Source organism: Gavia stellata, chromosome 11, assembly GCF_030936135.1.
Source record: "Gavia stellata isolate bGavSte3 chromosome 11, bGavSte3.hap2, whole genome shotgun sequence".
Taxonomy (NCBI): Eukaryota; Metazoa; Chordata; class Aves; order Gaviiformes; family Gaviidae; genus Gavia; species Gavia stellata.
Genome location: NC_082604.1, coordinates 27,868,459 through 27,884,159, shown reverse-complemented (window position 1 = coordinate 27,884,159; position 15,701 = coordinate 27,868,459). Strand labels below are relative to the sequence as shown.

Sequence of the window (15,701 nt, the reverse complement as noted above, 5' to 3'; positions counted from 1 at the left end):
CTTTTACAATGCCTGTATGCAAGGAGAAAAAACATCCCTAGCAAGCATATTAATAAAGTACTTTTGGAAAGATTACAACAGACCATCTTTTTCAATGAAATAAAATATTACAAAAAAAAATCACACTTTCATATGTTATAGCTATTAAGTTGGCTAACGTAGTGCATACATGCAGACCTAGTTAAATCAGAGATCATCACTGAAAGAAATAATTACTGTATTTGGCACTCATCTTCAATCCATCGATAAGCTAGGTTTAAATAAAAAGTGTTCTAGATCAGAGGTGAGGGACAGATTAATATATTAATTAGATTTCCAAAAGAAAACTCAGGATACAACTGGGAAAGGGAGGAGGAGAAGGAGAGGAAGCAAAGATACATACTGTAATGACCAAATCCAAGCTATATCAGAGTTAACAGGCTCTTAACACAGAGTTTGTAAACGCAAAGGGCAACTGATCTTGAAACCAATGCAATCTCAAAACATACATTCAATTAAAAAATCCTTTAAGCTGAAGTCATCTGCCTTAAATTCTCTCGTATCTGCTGTGGAGAATTAACCTATCTTTCTAGTTACAGATTTTTTGAAACACACCCAGCCATTTAACAGAGAAGAAGGTGCTAAGAACTTTCTTATGAATACATATTTTTTCAAAATATAAAGCCAATAATATACAGTTTGTGAGAAGCCTGCAACTGCTTAGCACTAACAATGAAAAAGAAACAATCTACTCTGATCACTGCAGTGAAACAGTCAAGTCATGGAAGGTAAGTAACAAACATTGACATTTCAATACTTCAGCACCACCACACATTTTACAAACTGTACTTACTACACTGAATAAAAGTTCCAAATAGTTCTAAAAGAAGTCAACATACGGTGGTCGTGGTGGGGAAAAACACACAAAAAAAAGAGATCAAGCATAATTCTGTGTCTTTTCATTGTTGGAAGCACAGCATGTTTCACGGTATTGCAGTACATGCTGCTGATAAAACAGATTCCAACCATTAAAGCTATGTTATCTCATGTGATGTACGTTTTGTGGATTTTTTCCTTAAATTTTAGGCAAAAACTTGTTTTTCTGTATATTTGAGCCTTCCATGGGTCTCAAGAGGCTCTGCTGTTTTATTCACTCAATTCAAAAAGCCTGCAGACACTTCTACTGAGTTCTGCTTTACCAACAGAAGTACTACTTCAACTTAGGATATGTTTAGAGTACAGAAGATTGCTTGCTTTGCTTGGCAACTCAGATTCCAAGTCCAACAACAATTCCTTCCCATGCTTCAGATTTCTCAAAATACGAAGGACAGCCTTTTTTCTTCAACTTGATTTTGGAAGATAGTTCGATGTCAGGCCCCCTCTGGACTTGGTCCACATCTTTTCCTCCCTCTTCACAATAAGATAGGAAATCCTTCCATGGGAGGTTTTTTTTTTAGTGTTCTTTTTTTTGTTCGGTTTTGTTTCAAGTTTTTTGTTGGTGGTTTGTTGGGGTTTTTTTTGAAGTTTGAAAACTGGAAACCAGCAGATACCAATTCTGCTAAAATAGCGTGAGTTTCCAGAAGAGATTACTCACCATTAGGAAACCCAACTGAATTTAAAATCTGAGAAAATGAAGAACAAAAGCAGGTGTGCGCTGATGCTGCTTGCCAGAGAAGAGGTAGAACATCTGGCAGGAGACTTCATGGGCAGGTCCTTCAGCGACGTGCCTGTGATTGACAACTCAATTTCAACCATCCTGGCTATCGCATGAAAGGACCAACCCTAACATGTGGATTGGTGAACATGCTTGAGATAGAGAGGAACAGGAGTGTGGATGCTCTTTACAGTATCATTCAGATGATCTTATTTTTGTGGAAGCTACAGTGCATGCTTTATCAGTGATCAAATACTGTCGGACTTACTAGATTGAACTACGGCCTGTGTTTGTTCAGAGGTTCCAGAGGCAATGTTTGTCAAAGCCCACGCAGCTTCAAACTGTAAAGAAGGACTGCAAAGTAAGAAAAAAGAAATAGGATTGTAACATGAGTTTTCAAATCAGACACCAAAAAGGCACATTAGCCAAATACCAAGAATTCTTGCAACAGTTAAACATTGAGTTTTAGAAATACTCACTTGTCATCTCTTTCAAGACAGTGCACTAAAATAGGTAATATTCCTGATTTTATTAGATCGTCAATTGGTGGATTGCGATCACTGGAAAGCAGCTTTCTGTTTAGGAAAAGGAGAAAACACAAGACTTAGCAGACAAGTCACAGAATGAGAAGTCATGACTGGAAAGGATCTCTGAAGGTTGTTTAGTCCAACCTTCCACTCGAAGCAGGATTATTGCTGATGCTAGACGAGGTCACTAATGGCTTCCTGTAGTCGAGTTTCAGAAACCTCCAAGCACGGAGATCCAACAACCTCCCTGGAAGAACTGTTCCAGTACTACACTACCTTCTGGGCTGGAAAGCTTTTCCCCAGTGTCTCTCTCATACTCTCAAAGACCAAGCAGGATTTATTTTCTCCACTTTAAGTGAAAATAACTAATCCCCAGAATTGAAATTACTGAATATACTGAAAAACTGAAGACATCATTACATTAATTGCCCATTTCAGTTGCTATGTCTTCTTCAACTACTTTTGACATTTATTACCAGTCAGTAAAATAAAGATCACCAGAGCTATTCAGTTACACCCTGCTGCAGCTTCTTCCTCCTCCACCCAACAAGGGAGATAAACAGATCCCGGCTGCTTTGACAGGAAAGGCAGAAACTTCTTTCTTCTATACTAAGGATATAATGTCATAGAGCAAGGACTCACAAAGTACTACTGCAAAGAACAGCAGTGTACAAATTTGTTTCAATTTTTAACCCCTTTAGCTTCACCGCTCTGCAGCAAAGGCATTAAGAACAATGAAGGAAGCTTCTTGGAGGGAACAACTTGGGCTGCCGCACAAAACTTTTACTAGCGGTGGGAAGAGAGATTATATATAGTCATCTCTTGATATACCAGCCTACTCACAAACACATGAAAGGCTGGACAGAACACAGTACCTAGGAATCAACTTTCCTCTGCTGCTTTATCCTGAAATATATCCCTGGTGTGTTAAAGGGGGCAACATGGGGAAAGAAGAAGAGATGAAGAAAAGCCAGAGCTGCAAACCAAAATACCTCAGAAAACTAAGCAATCGCAATGGAGAGGATCTGAACACAGATTATGTGAAGACTCTTGTAATAATCAGATGCAAATTTTCAATTTCCAAAAAAGTAAAGGAGATTCCTTTTAGAAGTGAAGACAATTTACATCTACAAGCTTATAAAAATCAAGGAACAGAAATGTACTTACAAAATCTTAATACTGATTTTTGTTCAGTGACAAAACAATCATAGCACAGTCTATTCACAAACCACCTGCTCAAACAGGTAGAGAACTCTACTACAAGAATGAGATAAACTTCAGGTTTTGGGGGGTTTGAGGGCTTTTTTGTTTGGTTTGGGTTTTGCTTTTTCTTAAACACTTCTAATCAGTTTTCTGTTCCTCATATTCCAGTTGTATGTTTTAAGGGTTAGACTTCGGCAAAATTTTTCCTTCCTGTTGCAGCTTCAGACCAAAGGATGGTACAGATTGAATGAAGACAGAAAAGCATTTGTTTTCATGTCTAAAATATACTTTAATGCCTTTCCAATAATGTAAACTGCACTGCTTTAAATTAGTTTTCAAATTAAAAATATAGTTAAAATGGCAAGAAAACCACATGGACATTCTCATTTCATTTCAAATTGGGCTTAGTTCAGTGTACTTTAGTCTAACCAGGTTTAAATCAGCTGTAGTAAATAGGGTATTCTACATGATGCTACCCTGAGTTGATGAAAGCTTTTAATGAAGGCAAGTTGTCCAATGGAAATGGGCACAGAAACTGTTCTTTCCCCTATCAGTTTTAAATACATTAACTCCCAAAAGTCAAAGTGACTTCCTATTCACCTGATTTCTCTTTGATCTGGAAGTCCTCCCTTGCACTTGAATGAACCCCCTCAACTACAGAGGGTAAGCAAATACAAAGTTGTAGCTTTCTGCTACAACAACAAAAAAAACCACTCAGTGGTTCATGAAACAGCAGTTAAATACTAAATTTATGCACGCAAAGTTCATAAGAGTATTTTAGGATCACCTCTGGAATACATACAACTACAAAGAATTCCTCTTAAAGCAAAAAATGGTTTTAGTGGCCTAATCCATGACAAAACTTGAAAAAGGATTATGGCAGTTCTTTCTGTATTTAAAGCTAAAGACTTTATAGTCCTGCTAATTATATATTTTAATCTACTTGTGAGAAGCATCAAGTATTGCGCTAAGATAAATCCTAGTATTTATTTACAGATAATGAAAATCCTGACTACTTCAAAGACCTAGGTATTTTGATCTTTTTTGTAAAGTTCTATATCAAGTTTTCTTTTTTAGAATCAGTAGATGACATACTTTTTCTAGTTAAGCTAGAACACATTTTCTGAATTTAAGAGCACGATAAAGTAAGAATAAAATGGCATAGTTGAGAAAAGTGTGTTTACCTTGCAGCCTGCACAGCACTTAACTGTATACCCTGGTTGTCACTTGAAGCATTCTAAAAGAAAAGAGAATTTAGACTTTTCACATATTTGTCACCATGACATGAAGAATGTTCAAACAATTAAATTTTTTTACCTGTACTATTGCCTCCAAAGAAGTGTTTTGCTAGAAATCAGAGACAAAAGGAGTTAGAAATTAGAAATGCCTTTTAAGTACATAAAAATAAGACATACTTGAGAGTTAAGTTAATTCTTACCACTCTAAAGTCACCATCTATATCAGAATCTTCACAGATATCTTCATGGGGAACATTTCTCCTCTTTAGAAGATGCTCATCTCTTTTGTTCTTAAAGAGAAAAATTATTTAATACCTTTAAAATTTTGATTTAGAGGGTGTGGGGGGTGTTAAGAAGGGAACAGAAGCTTCTGTTTTTAAACAAGCATCATAAACATGCTTTTGTTGATACTGTTAAAATTTCTAGCATTCAAGAAGTTGGAAAGGGCTGCACAGTGAAGCACATTTCGGAAATCACTTCCTCCTAGAAAAATCCTCCATCCAACTCTATCTACAGCAGTAACTACTTTTGCTGGAAGTTTCATGTGCACACATCCGTCAGCACTGACATTACAACCTATTTGTCATTATTTATAACAACACAAGGCAATTCCTAGAGGCTAGTTTTCTGTTCATCCCAGAAGTAAAATAATTCATATTACGATTACTTTTCTCAAGAGCTAGTTTTCCAACTATTCTAAACAGTGTTATTTTGACACATACACTCTTCCACTCTTACTTGTGTGTTGAACTACTGCTTTGGGAAAGAAACTAGCTTTCTGTCTACAGATTAGCAGGAACATCTGATTTTCAAAATGAAAAAACCATAAGCTTTTTGTAAGTTTTTAAAATTAAAAACCTAGCTGGAGAAGCAAGAACTACTCTCTTAAATAGATTACAAATAAAATTCTGGTTTTCAGGACAAAAATTATGGACCTTCTAGTACCAGGTGTGGTAACTTTAAAACTTCCTTCTAAATCAAAGTACCTTCACAGAATACTTAGTAAGGGCAAATAGGTAGTTTAACAATGGTGTTCTTGGTGGACTACAGAAAGAACAGACAGCAGTATCTCCTTTTATTTTTTTAAGCCTTTAACAAAAACCCTTAAATTTTATGGAAATACTAAACGGGATTTGGCTATGTTGGTAAGAATAATAGTAGGTCATCTCACCTTTCTCAACTCCACAACAACTTCATTTCTCTGTCTTCTCATAGTCTGAAAAGAATCAAGATCAAAGTATATTATGTTCTGAATCTAGACAAAGTAATTTAAAAAGTTCTTTCACAACTATTTTTAAGTTCATGCACTTTAAACAGTACTTGTACATACAGGATTTAATTTTCACTATAAAAGTAGAAATCCAACAGGAAATGGAGATTAACTATATTGGTTTTGCCTGTATTATTTCATAGTAAAACAGAGTCTCCCAGTCTCTTCATGTTGAAGAAAAAAGGTATATGGACTCAGGGAATAAACAGCAAGTTGTCTTTTAACAAAGGGTAATGTTGAAAGGAGTTGTGCATAAAACAACAGCACCAAAAGCATTATAATCACCACAGCAAACTAACAGAAAGCATATTAAGTTTGCCCAACACTTATAAGCTTTTCTTGATTCAAGGCTTTTTTTAACATACACACACAGAGAAAGCATGAGCCAAAAACCCAGAGACAGCCCAAACTGCCACTTTTATAAAAAGGCATATTGGTAAACTTGAAAACTGTAAAGTCAAAGTCGAGCACAACTGCCTACCTACACACCTAATTAAGAACCGGCATCTCACTTCCTCAGAGTAGCAGGGTAATCGGTCAACTCCCCAGGCAGAGACACTTGGCTACCAGGGCCACACTACCAGACCGGCTGACCAGCCAGAAACCAGCAAGGAGCACAGCCCATTACTAACGGGTAACTGTCACTGTATAGCTACGCTGAAAAACAGAGGCTGAAGTTCAGACCACGCAGGTGATCCTTCACCTAAACAAAGTACAACTGCTAAAGCAAAAAGAATTTCAATAATGTTATTCTTCAGAATAAATAGATCTGGACAACACCAGGCCCTTTTTGAATGATGCCCACCAGGCTTCTCATACAAGTGTGGCACCACAAAAGTGGGAAAACTCTACAGGAGCTCTCGCCTACCCAAACCCCCCCACTACTCCTTTCTCCCTGATACCTAAGTACATTTACAGATTTCACACATTTCTGATAGGCACGCGTTTCTATTACTGTATGAAACAGTACTAGCTTTGTGCCTTGTGGAATAGCTTTATAAACAAGTTCAAATTAAGAGACCTAGTAAGCAAAGCTGAGTTACAAAAATATTATTTATAAATGAAAACCACATAAAACCCTTGGCACTTTAAGAGCAATTTTTTGGGTCATTTTCTCTACAGCTCCCTGAGAGTATTGAAGAAAAAACAGCAATTGCAAATAAACATAGATTGGTTTACTACTGGCTTGTGTTACTACAGTGCAAAGTAAAAATAGAAAAAAACCCCTGTTAGTCTATAGTGATTTTATTCTATACGTTGAACTTCACAGTGAATGAGAATAGCAAAGTTAAAAACAATTGCATTTTTATTGTGATTTAACCATTCACACCCCCAGAGAAAGCTTGAAATTCCAGGGTGTAAGGGACCACATTAACACAGAATACAAGCAAAAGGAAAGGCTAAGAGACCTTCTGAACAGCAGTAAGAAGCAGCGCTGAAGATAAGGATTAAAAGCTTGACTTTCAAGAGCATAATTATTTTTATCAAAAGGAATGTGCATTTCATCAGAATCCAGCTCTGAGCAAGACAGTTTACCTTCTCCAAGGAAGGAGTTACAAGAAAAAGGGCAGGAAAGGATGCCAGTGGAAAAGAAAGGATGGTTCCCCACTGCTTTGGAGGTAAAACTTTTCATTGCTCAAGGACCAAAATGCAGTTCATCACAAGATAAATGGGCAGAGGAGGGAAAAAACCCAACACACCCACACAGTGATAGCTTCCCCCTATATAAAAGGCAAAGTATACAAGCGTACCTAATGCAGCTGCAGCACCTGGAACGACTAGGTAAGAGCCATAATAAGCAAGTACAAACTGTCCCACACTAAAAAGCACCAAAGCAAGTTTCCAGGAAATATGTGCATCTTTAAAGAATATTAATTCAATAGGTCAATCAAAATTAAAAGCTGAGTCTAATGCAGCTTAGATTCATGGCTTTTTCAGTTTTAAACCTATAAAAAGTAGTGTCTGCTACATGAGGTCAACAGTTAACACTGAACACTGCTAATAAAAACTATTCCAGTGCTACGGACTTACTCTCCCACAGCTAGAAGAACTTTTCAAATATTTCTTAAAATTCTTCAAATGATAGTGACAATCTCAAAAGGTGTAATCCCTAAAGAGAGGGGAAAAAGTATACTCAATGGACAATAAATCTTAATTAACACTTTTCTGGCCCAATAGGTATTCTCTGAATTAATATAATACCTGCCTTATAAATACATAAATGAAGTTTTAATGTTTTATAGTAGCTCCAACTCAAGTGTCTATACCGACACAACATGGAGAAAAGTTGAAAGGAGAGAAGTTTCTCCAGCAGCTATCTTCCTACAGGTGCATTTGTTAAAGATCCGATCCTCACCTGGCAGTTCGTGCTTTGGCTCTCCAAAGCGCGCATCACTTTAATGCTGGGGAGCCAAGTCCTGTGCACATTGCAGGATGCTAATAACTGCAAGTTAGCATTATGCGACTCGAGCCCAGGAAAGCGTAGCCTAGGATTCACTAGTAAGACATGCTTCCCACCTGAATGATGAATGGTAACTCTGAAGAACAGGCAAGAAGCACTCAGCAGTCATTTATCCGTGTTCAAAGTGCTGTTGCCTTCCCCGAGAAGCTGATACACTACTGGATACCACCCACCATTTAGGGGCTTTGGAAAGATGCTGCAGCTTTACAACTGACATATCTACTACAGGCTCTTGCTCTCAGCCTGTAACGTAGCATTTAGTGTAGTTTCTGCAAAGTCTACTAACCTGGCATATTCAAGAAGAAAATAAAATGAGGAAAACATCTGATAGTAAGATGGCAGAATTGTACCAAGCCTCTGATGATCTCACAAGACTTAATTAACACCTTCCCAACCCACAACTGCTACTGCAACCTACCAAAATAAGCATACCTATAGAAAAGCTGCACTGCAAAGAAGGACTCTTCTTGCCAGACTTCAATAATGACATTACTGGTCACAGAAAAGCTGTTGCTAACCAAGAGCAAGACCCAATGCACATTTTCAAGGAGTAGAAGACAGAATTACTGGAACACCAACTATAAAGGGACATTAAGCTATAAAGGACATTAAAAAGTAATAGTTACAATTACTAGTGATCCCAAAAGGAAGCATATTCCAACTCGGGTGGTAACATACCTTCAGGACAAGCACATATGTGTGTGTGACAGATATGGGGAGAGATGAGTGGGACCAAAACAAATACTCCAAGAAAAAAGCCTCAGACATGTCATTTACAAGTTTCTTGACTTGAAAGATCAGGCTCAAAAAAATCCTGAAACTCCATCAACGCTCTGCTGGAACAAGAAGAATGTTCTCCCTCCAGACAAAAGCTGACAGGCCCTTGGTTTTAATTCCTGCCTGCTTCTGAAGAGGACCTGCATACCTTGGACTCACAAAAGCCTCCACATGAAAGACAAGCAACGAATGAAGTCACTCTTAAGAACAATTTACCAAAATAGAGCTCCACTAAAATAATTTTCTGTGGAAACAGTAGTTGGTTGACAAACTAGTTATTACTGGTCAACCTGTCACTGCTCTTCCTCCTAGGAAGAGAACATGCACAACAAATAAGAACGGAAGTTAGCTCTGTCAAGGAGTTTCACAGCATCATCACCAGCCTAGAAATGGCATAGATAGTCTGGAGAAACTAAAATGCCGAACAGACTCAAGATCAACTTGTGCTGTCATTCGGAAAACAGCTCAAAGGGCAGAAACCTAGGTATAATGGTTTCCTGGCAGAAGGCATTGTAAAGCTAGATTCCCCCTTCTGTTCTGTGGAAGATTTGACTTGATTGTTAGACTTCTCCGAATCAGTTCTCAGCTTGCACTAACACAACTGTGAGCAGGAAACTAATCTCAACTTAAAAGTTTCTAGAAACAGAGTTCAGAATGGTCCTTGCAAAGTGTTCCAGTTTAAAAACACACATCACTTCAGTATGAATTCATATGGCTCTTCCAGTCATTGGATCCTGTTCGTTTGCTACATCGAAAAATCAAATGATCAAATCTATTTCTGTCAGCCTGATTGTTACCCCTCCATCCTCCTTTTTTTCAATTATATTTAGCTTAAGTTTTCTCATAAAGGCTATTTTCTGACCATTAGTTCCTTACTGAGCCCTTCAGTTTATCATTGAAATCTTGTGTCAGCTGACGCCTGCAGGATCCTGATACATTCTAGTGTTTTTCACAGCAATGCCAGATACAGAAGAAATGTTCTAGGCTCCATGCTCAGGAACAGCTCAGAGCTATTATTCTAAGCACGCTAGCATATACCTGGAGCTCACGCTCAGCTAAGGTATCCTGATCCTTCTTCCACTTCTCTGAATCACTGCTTCTCAGAAACTCACACCCCATCATGCACACAGCCTGTCTTCACTGTTTTGCTGGATGGGGTTTTTTTTGCTATTATAAAATATTTCACTCAAGTAGCTCTTTTTATGCATCTATAACAGGAAAGTCTGACAGCACGCAAATAATGGTAGAGCTTTACCTATTCCTCCAATTCTAGTGAATGGTTTCTGAAGGGACATTGTTTCTGTTCCACAACAGAAACAGTTACTTTAAAGCAGAGCTGCTTGAGCCATCTTTCCTTCCTGGAAAGTTGCTACTCCGCACTAGCAGTAGTCTGGTTTATGATTCAAAATGCAAACACAAAAAAAGGGGGAGCATGGCGGGGGGTGTGTCTGTGTGTGCAGAAACAGACTACTATTTACCTCCAAAACCTTTTGTGAACTGTATGGCACCTTCAATTTTTATTTTATGTTTTTTTAAACACTACTTACTATGGCACAAAGCGCTTACTCACTACACTAGCTACTCGGAAAGCACCCAGTCTGCATACCACAGTTGGAGAAGACTAGTCTATAACCCAGAACATTCAATGCAATGACCACAGCAACAACTAAGAAACTTTCTTATCCTACACAGGTATAAAAAGCACTGAACTACAAAACAAGGAAAGAACCCCTCAGAGATACATGCAAGTTCATATTTGGATTTGGTAAAAATCCATACTCTTCACACTCAGTTTAATCAAGTGATTTAGGCCCTCCTCTAGCCATTCTTTCCCTCCTATACTAATTCCGGCTCGTTTGCAGACTGGAGCGATAAAAGTCTACTCTTAAGATCACTGATAAAAGTGCTATGGGATTTTAAAGCCAACACAATCTCTACAAGATACCACCAGAAAACACATCTCAGCAACTATTCCCTCTTTAGAACTGTAACAGGACTCTCAGTTACAAATAAATAAAAATCAGTATGACATTGCACACTGTCATTCTAGTTTTTCCTGGAGAAGTTGTGCATGCCAAACAAAATGCCTTACCCAAACAAATATCTCAGTATGATTTTTAAATGACAAAATGTATGAGCTTCACCACAGAACTACAAGTCAGCTTAAAGGAACCTATTTTTAACTAACTCGGTGAGTGAAATGCCTGCTCTCCTTCAGTTCCTGTGTATTTCAATCCCAAGCAAACTATTTTGTGTGGGATACAGAAAAGGCTGAAAAGCTTCTACCTACCTGTGATATCCGGTATATCCCGTAATACTCTCCTGAAGCTTCCTTGACATTCTCAAATATATTGTTAGTATCACAAGTCCAGTGAACACTACTGGCAACTCTTAAAATTTTGACATTGCTGATCTTAAAACATGTAGATGCAATGGCTGCTACAACATTCATTTTGAAGTACCTTGCGTTACAATACTATCATCATTTCACATCACGCATACCTCAATTACAGAGCAGAAATATCTATTTGACACTTCTCCTGTGCTAGCACTGTTAAAGCAATTCTTAATCTCTCACCCAACCACACAGGCAAGTCAGGGAAGAAAAGGCCAGCAGAAACTCATCAGTTTCTTCCAGTATTTCCAGAGAAACAATACGCATGAATATTTTTTTATTTCATTTCAAAAAACATCAGTGTCAGTCAAATTTGAATGCTGCAGCAGGCAACAGTCACCAACAGAAAATGAAACACTGAAGCACCTCGTAAAATAAAATGAAGCAAACAAAAAACCTCACCCCAAACCTTCTTTTCAAACCTTCCCAGAAGCAAGGCTATGCTCAAGACCCCTAACATGCAGTACTAAACAGCAATTACTCAAAACCAAAACAAACTGCTCATAAAGCTATGTCTATTGCAGACACAATGAACAATGTGTACTTATCCTGGTCTTTGTATAGTAAAAATCTAGTATTCAACTCCAAGGTCTATGCTACTACAAATAAAAATAAATGTTGGAAAGAAAATTGGGTATCATCACAGCCATACCCACAACAAACAGAAAAAACAGCTTATCCTTCCTTATTCCAGAAAAAAAAAAAAGCCCAAGTAAAACCTGTTCCTCACTGAAGACACAAGATGAAAAAAGTTACCTTAACTAGCTTTCCTAGCAGATAAGCATTTGCATAATTTTTTTTATAAGAGTCCAGATAAGCACTTAAGTAAGATTTTGGGCTTAGATGTCAAAAAACGTCAGTGTTATTACTTCTGCAGTTTGTAAGGCTAGCTCCTTTTTGTGCTCTAACAATACTAATTTAAGAATTAGTAAAATCTTAAATCTTGGAAGACCCTAACAGAATGCTGCACATACTAGACTAGAAATCTTAAACACTACATAGAGATACTGCCTTAGTATTAGCTACAAACTATTGCTCTCACAGCACAAACTCTTCTGATATTAAAAAGTTTATTATAGTCGCTATTTCTTTGAGCAGTACTATAAATAAGAAAAAGCGACAAGGAAGTATTTTATATTTCTGGTCACAATGAATCCCTCTATTCCCACTGCCGCCACCAATCTGTCATCTTAAAACACATGGCATCAATTGTTTACAACATAACATGTCCATGCATGCATGTTTACCCAACACTTAAGCATCTGAAGGAATTTTGCTAAACATCTTATGTAAAACAGGTGTGCGTTTTGGGTTTTCTTTTTTTCCTTTTTCAAGGCCAGCATTTGTATTTTTTGAAGCACTTTGATATGGGCTGGAAAACAAAAGTCCAACTTTAATTCATTAAATGTCCCAAAAGCTAAACATACGCTTAGCACTTTTGAGGACAAAATGCAGGAAATCCCCCATCTTTTGCAAGACATACAATACTCTTCTGTGAAGATGTAAGAACTGGAAGGTAAGTTCCACGTGACAGCAACTGCTAGCAATATAACTGTCAACGAACTGATTTGAGCAACGTGGAATCATAGATATACCATTTTTTAAAAGTTTGTAATTTGTAACATGGCAACCCTTCCTAGCCTCTAGAAGTATCTAATAATTTGGGATTCACCAAAACTGGAGTGATTTATTATTTGTTTGATGATAGCGAACGGAGGTAAACTGTGACAGAAAAGAAAAAAGATCACAGTTTTGAAGAAAAGAAACCAATGGCTAAATGCGCAATTTCAGCACAGATAAAAAGGGGGAGGAGTGAAAGGGAAGGGAGGAGGGAAAGAGATAAAGATCAAATGCTGGCTTCCTATGTGAAGTAAATAGACATCTTTCCACTAAAAGCAGCACAGGAACACAGGTGTTACCAACTAACTGAATACTCATTAGCAACTGTTGCTGCCACAGGATACTTGTCATACAGTGGACATTACCAACACCTCTCACGCTAACGAGTAATGTGATGTATAAGCAGTTAATAAGCAAGAACGATGGCCGTAAGCCTGAGCTATTGTATGAAAAATAGCCATCCACGGTAGTTATTTTAGGTACCATGCACATGTTCCAGGATTTGTTGGATAGACGTCAATATCTAAAACTTAACATGGCCTAGCAGTGGTGTTTTCACTGTGTGGAAGGCCCTTTCAGTGCATCAGCAAACTCAAAAAATACTGAAGAGATTACCTGCTTCCCGATACACACACGTGTTCTTTTTACTTGCATGTGATCATCTTGAACCTTCCCTACTTTAGCTGACTTACCTTAAAACTCAGTAGGTAGGCACCAAAGGAGAGAAAACGCAGATGAAGTCCAACCTGTATTTTCCCATTAGTCTCATTTTTTGCTATGATAGCATATGCTTTACTGTGCATCTTCCTAAACATGCCTTTCTTGTACAGTTGTCTATTTGTATAAATCGTTTTGTTATCGTTGAAAACAAATTAACATCTAAGGCAAGTCGTTCCTAACAAAGCTAACGACCCTATTAGTAAACAGAGCAATCACTGCAGTAATTATTCCCACTTCCAACATTGTAGGCATCACCAAACTTTGTGCATAGCTGAATAGTAAGCTGTTTTTATCAAAAGGCTTGGACAAGTTAAAAATCAGGTGTTATGGGCTTCTGAATTACCCACATGGGAAACCTGGCAGATGTTTTAATGAATGACAGCAACATAAATGCATCTTTCACTTTTGAAAAAGAAATACTGTATGATTGTCTTCATATGAAAGACTAGAATATTATGCTAATCACAAGGACATGTATTGAGGCTAGTAAAAAACAGAAATGAGAACGCCAAAGCCCGTTTCTTGACCAGAACCCTATACTGACGATATTACAATGCACAGGTTTCCCCAGCAACACTCCAGGCCAAGTGTTTATGGGTGAGGATTGACACCTAATTTTAAAATTTGGATATTTACTAAGGAAACCCTACGTTAATTATCTCTTCTGCTGTGCTGAGGAAGCACCTTCACAGCTCAAATAATGTATGTAGCGATCCAGCCACCAAAAAGTTTAGAGGCTCTATACTACAAGCCACAACTCTTTCCACACTCAACTAATTAAACAGTAAAATAGTAACTTTCACCCTGTTTAAAACAAAAAAAAAAGAGGTGGGTTTGGTTTTCTTAATAACGATCTTCACTATAAAGCGTAGGCAATAACTGATGCGTTTATTCACTTGAGTATCTTGCAGAGACACACACAGCAGAACGCCCAACCGGGCCCTAATCCCTGACTCAGGCTTTTAGGATCTCCTCAGCGCAAAGAGTGAATATTAAGTGCTAGCAAGACATGAAGGCAGAGCCACACGACGACAGGACTGCTGTCCTGCTGTCCCGGGCTGCAACACACCGGGGCAACACCTCTATCAAGCGAGCGGCTGGACTGAACGACGCCAAATCAGCGCCCTAACCGCGAGGCCGGTGCCGGCCTGCCCCGCGGGGGAGCCGCCACCCGCCGCTCCTGTCAGCCGCCCGCCCTGAGGCGGAGGGGGCCGCGGGAGCCCCCCGGGCGGCGCTGCGGGGCCGGGCGGCGCGGGGCGGGCGGGTGGCGGCGGCCGTTGCCCCCTCAGCCGCTGCGCTCCCGCCTCCGCGCGGCGCCCAACGGCCCCGCGCGGCCGCGCCCGGCCCCACAGCGCGGCCTCCCCTTCTTCTTCCTCCCTTCCCTTCCCTTCCCTCCATGGGCGGCGGGGAGCGGCGCTCCCGCCTCCCGGCGGGGCGGGCAGCGCAGGCCGCGGCCCCGCCGCGGGCCCCTCGCCGGCGGATTAGGAAAGACGCCACACGGCGGCGGCGGCCCCCTCCCGCCGCCATGGCCGGCCGGCCCCTCCCGCGAGGCGCCGCGGCGGTTACCTCCAGGTCGCGGCCTTTGTTCTTGAAGTTCTTCAGCCGCTGGTTGTCCAGTTTCTCGTTGTCGGCCATGGCGGGGGGGTGGGGGGGGAAGGTGGGAGGGAGCGCGGCTCCTCCGCCTCCTCCCGGGCCCGTGCCCCTGCCCGAGCCCGCCGGGGTCCCCCTTCCCGGCGCCGCTGCGGCCGCCGAGCCCGCTCACGCCTCAACGCCCGCTGGGCCGCGTCGCCGAGAAGCCGAGGCGAGGAGGCGCCGCTGCCGCTGCCGGCCTGCTCGGGGCGGCGCTGCCCGCTGCCC

The 15,701-nt window shown here is 39.9% G+C and overlaps 1 protein-coding gene across 1 annotated transcript in view; it reads right to left on the bottom strand.

Annotated features, from left to right (window-relative positions):
- KPNA4 (karyopherin subunit alpha 4) overlaps positions 1–15,487 on the bottom strand; it is a 28,962-nt gene extending 13,475 nt beyond the window's left edge. The window contains exons 1-7 of the mRNA XM_059822896.1: positions 15,411–15,487; positions 5,773–5,817; positions 4,802–4,891; positions 4,681–4,710; positions 4,548–4,600; positions 2,113–2,208; positions 1,902–1,987 (exon numbers count right to left, since the gene is read on the bottom strand). Coding sequence (XP_059678879.1) covers positions 1,902–1,987; positions 2,113–2,208; positions 4,548–4,600; positions 4,681–4,710; positions 4,802–4,891; positions 5,773–5,817; positions 15,411–15,479 — 469 coding nt within the window. The 5' untranslated portion in view covers positions 15,480–15,487. The remainder of the gene's footprint in view (positions 1–1,901; positions 1,988–2,112; positions 2,209–4,547; positions 4,601–4,680; positions 4,711–4,801; positions 4,892–5,772; positions 5,818–15,410) is intronic.
- Positions 15,488–15,701: the final 214 nt, after the last annotated feature.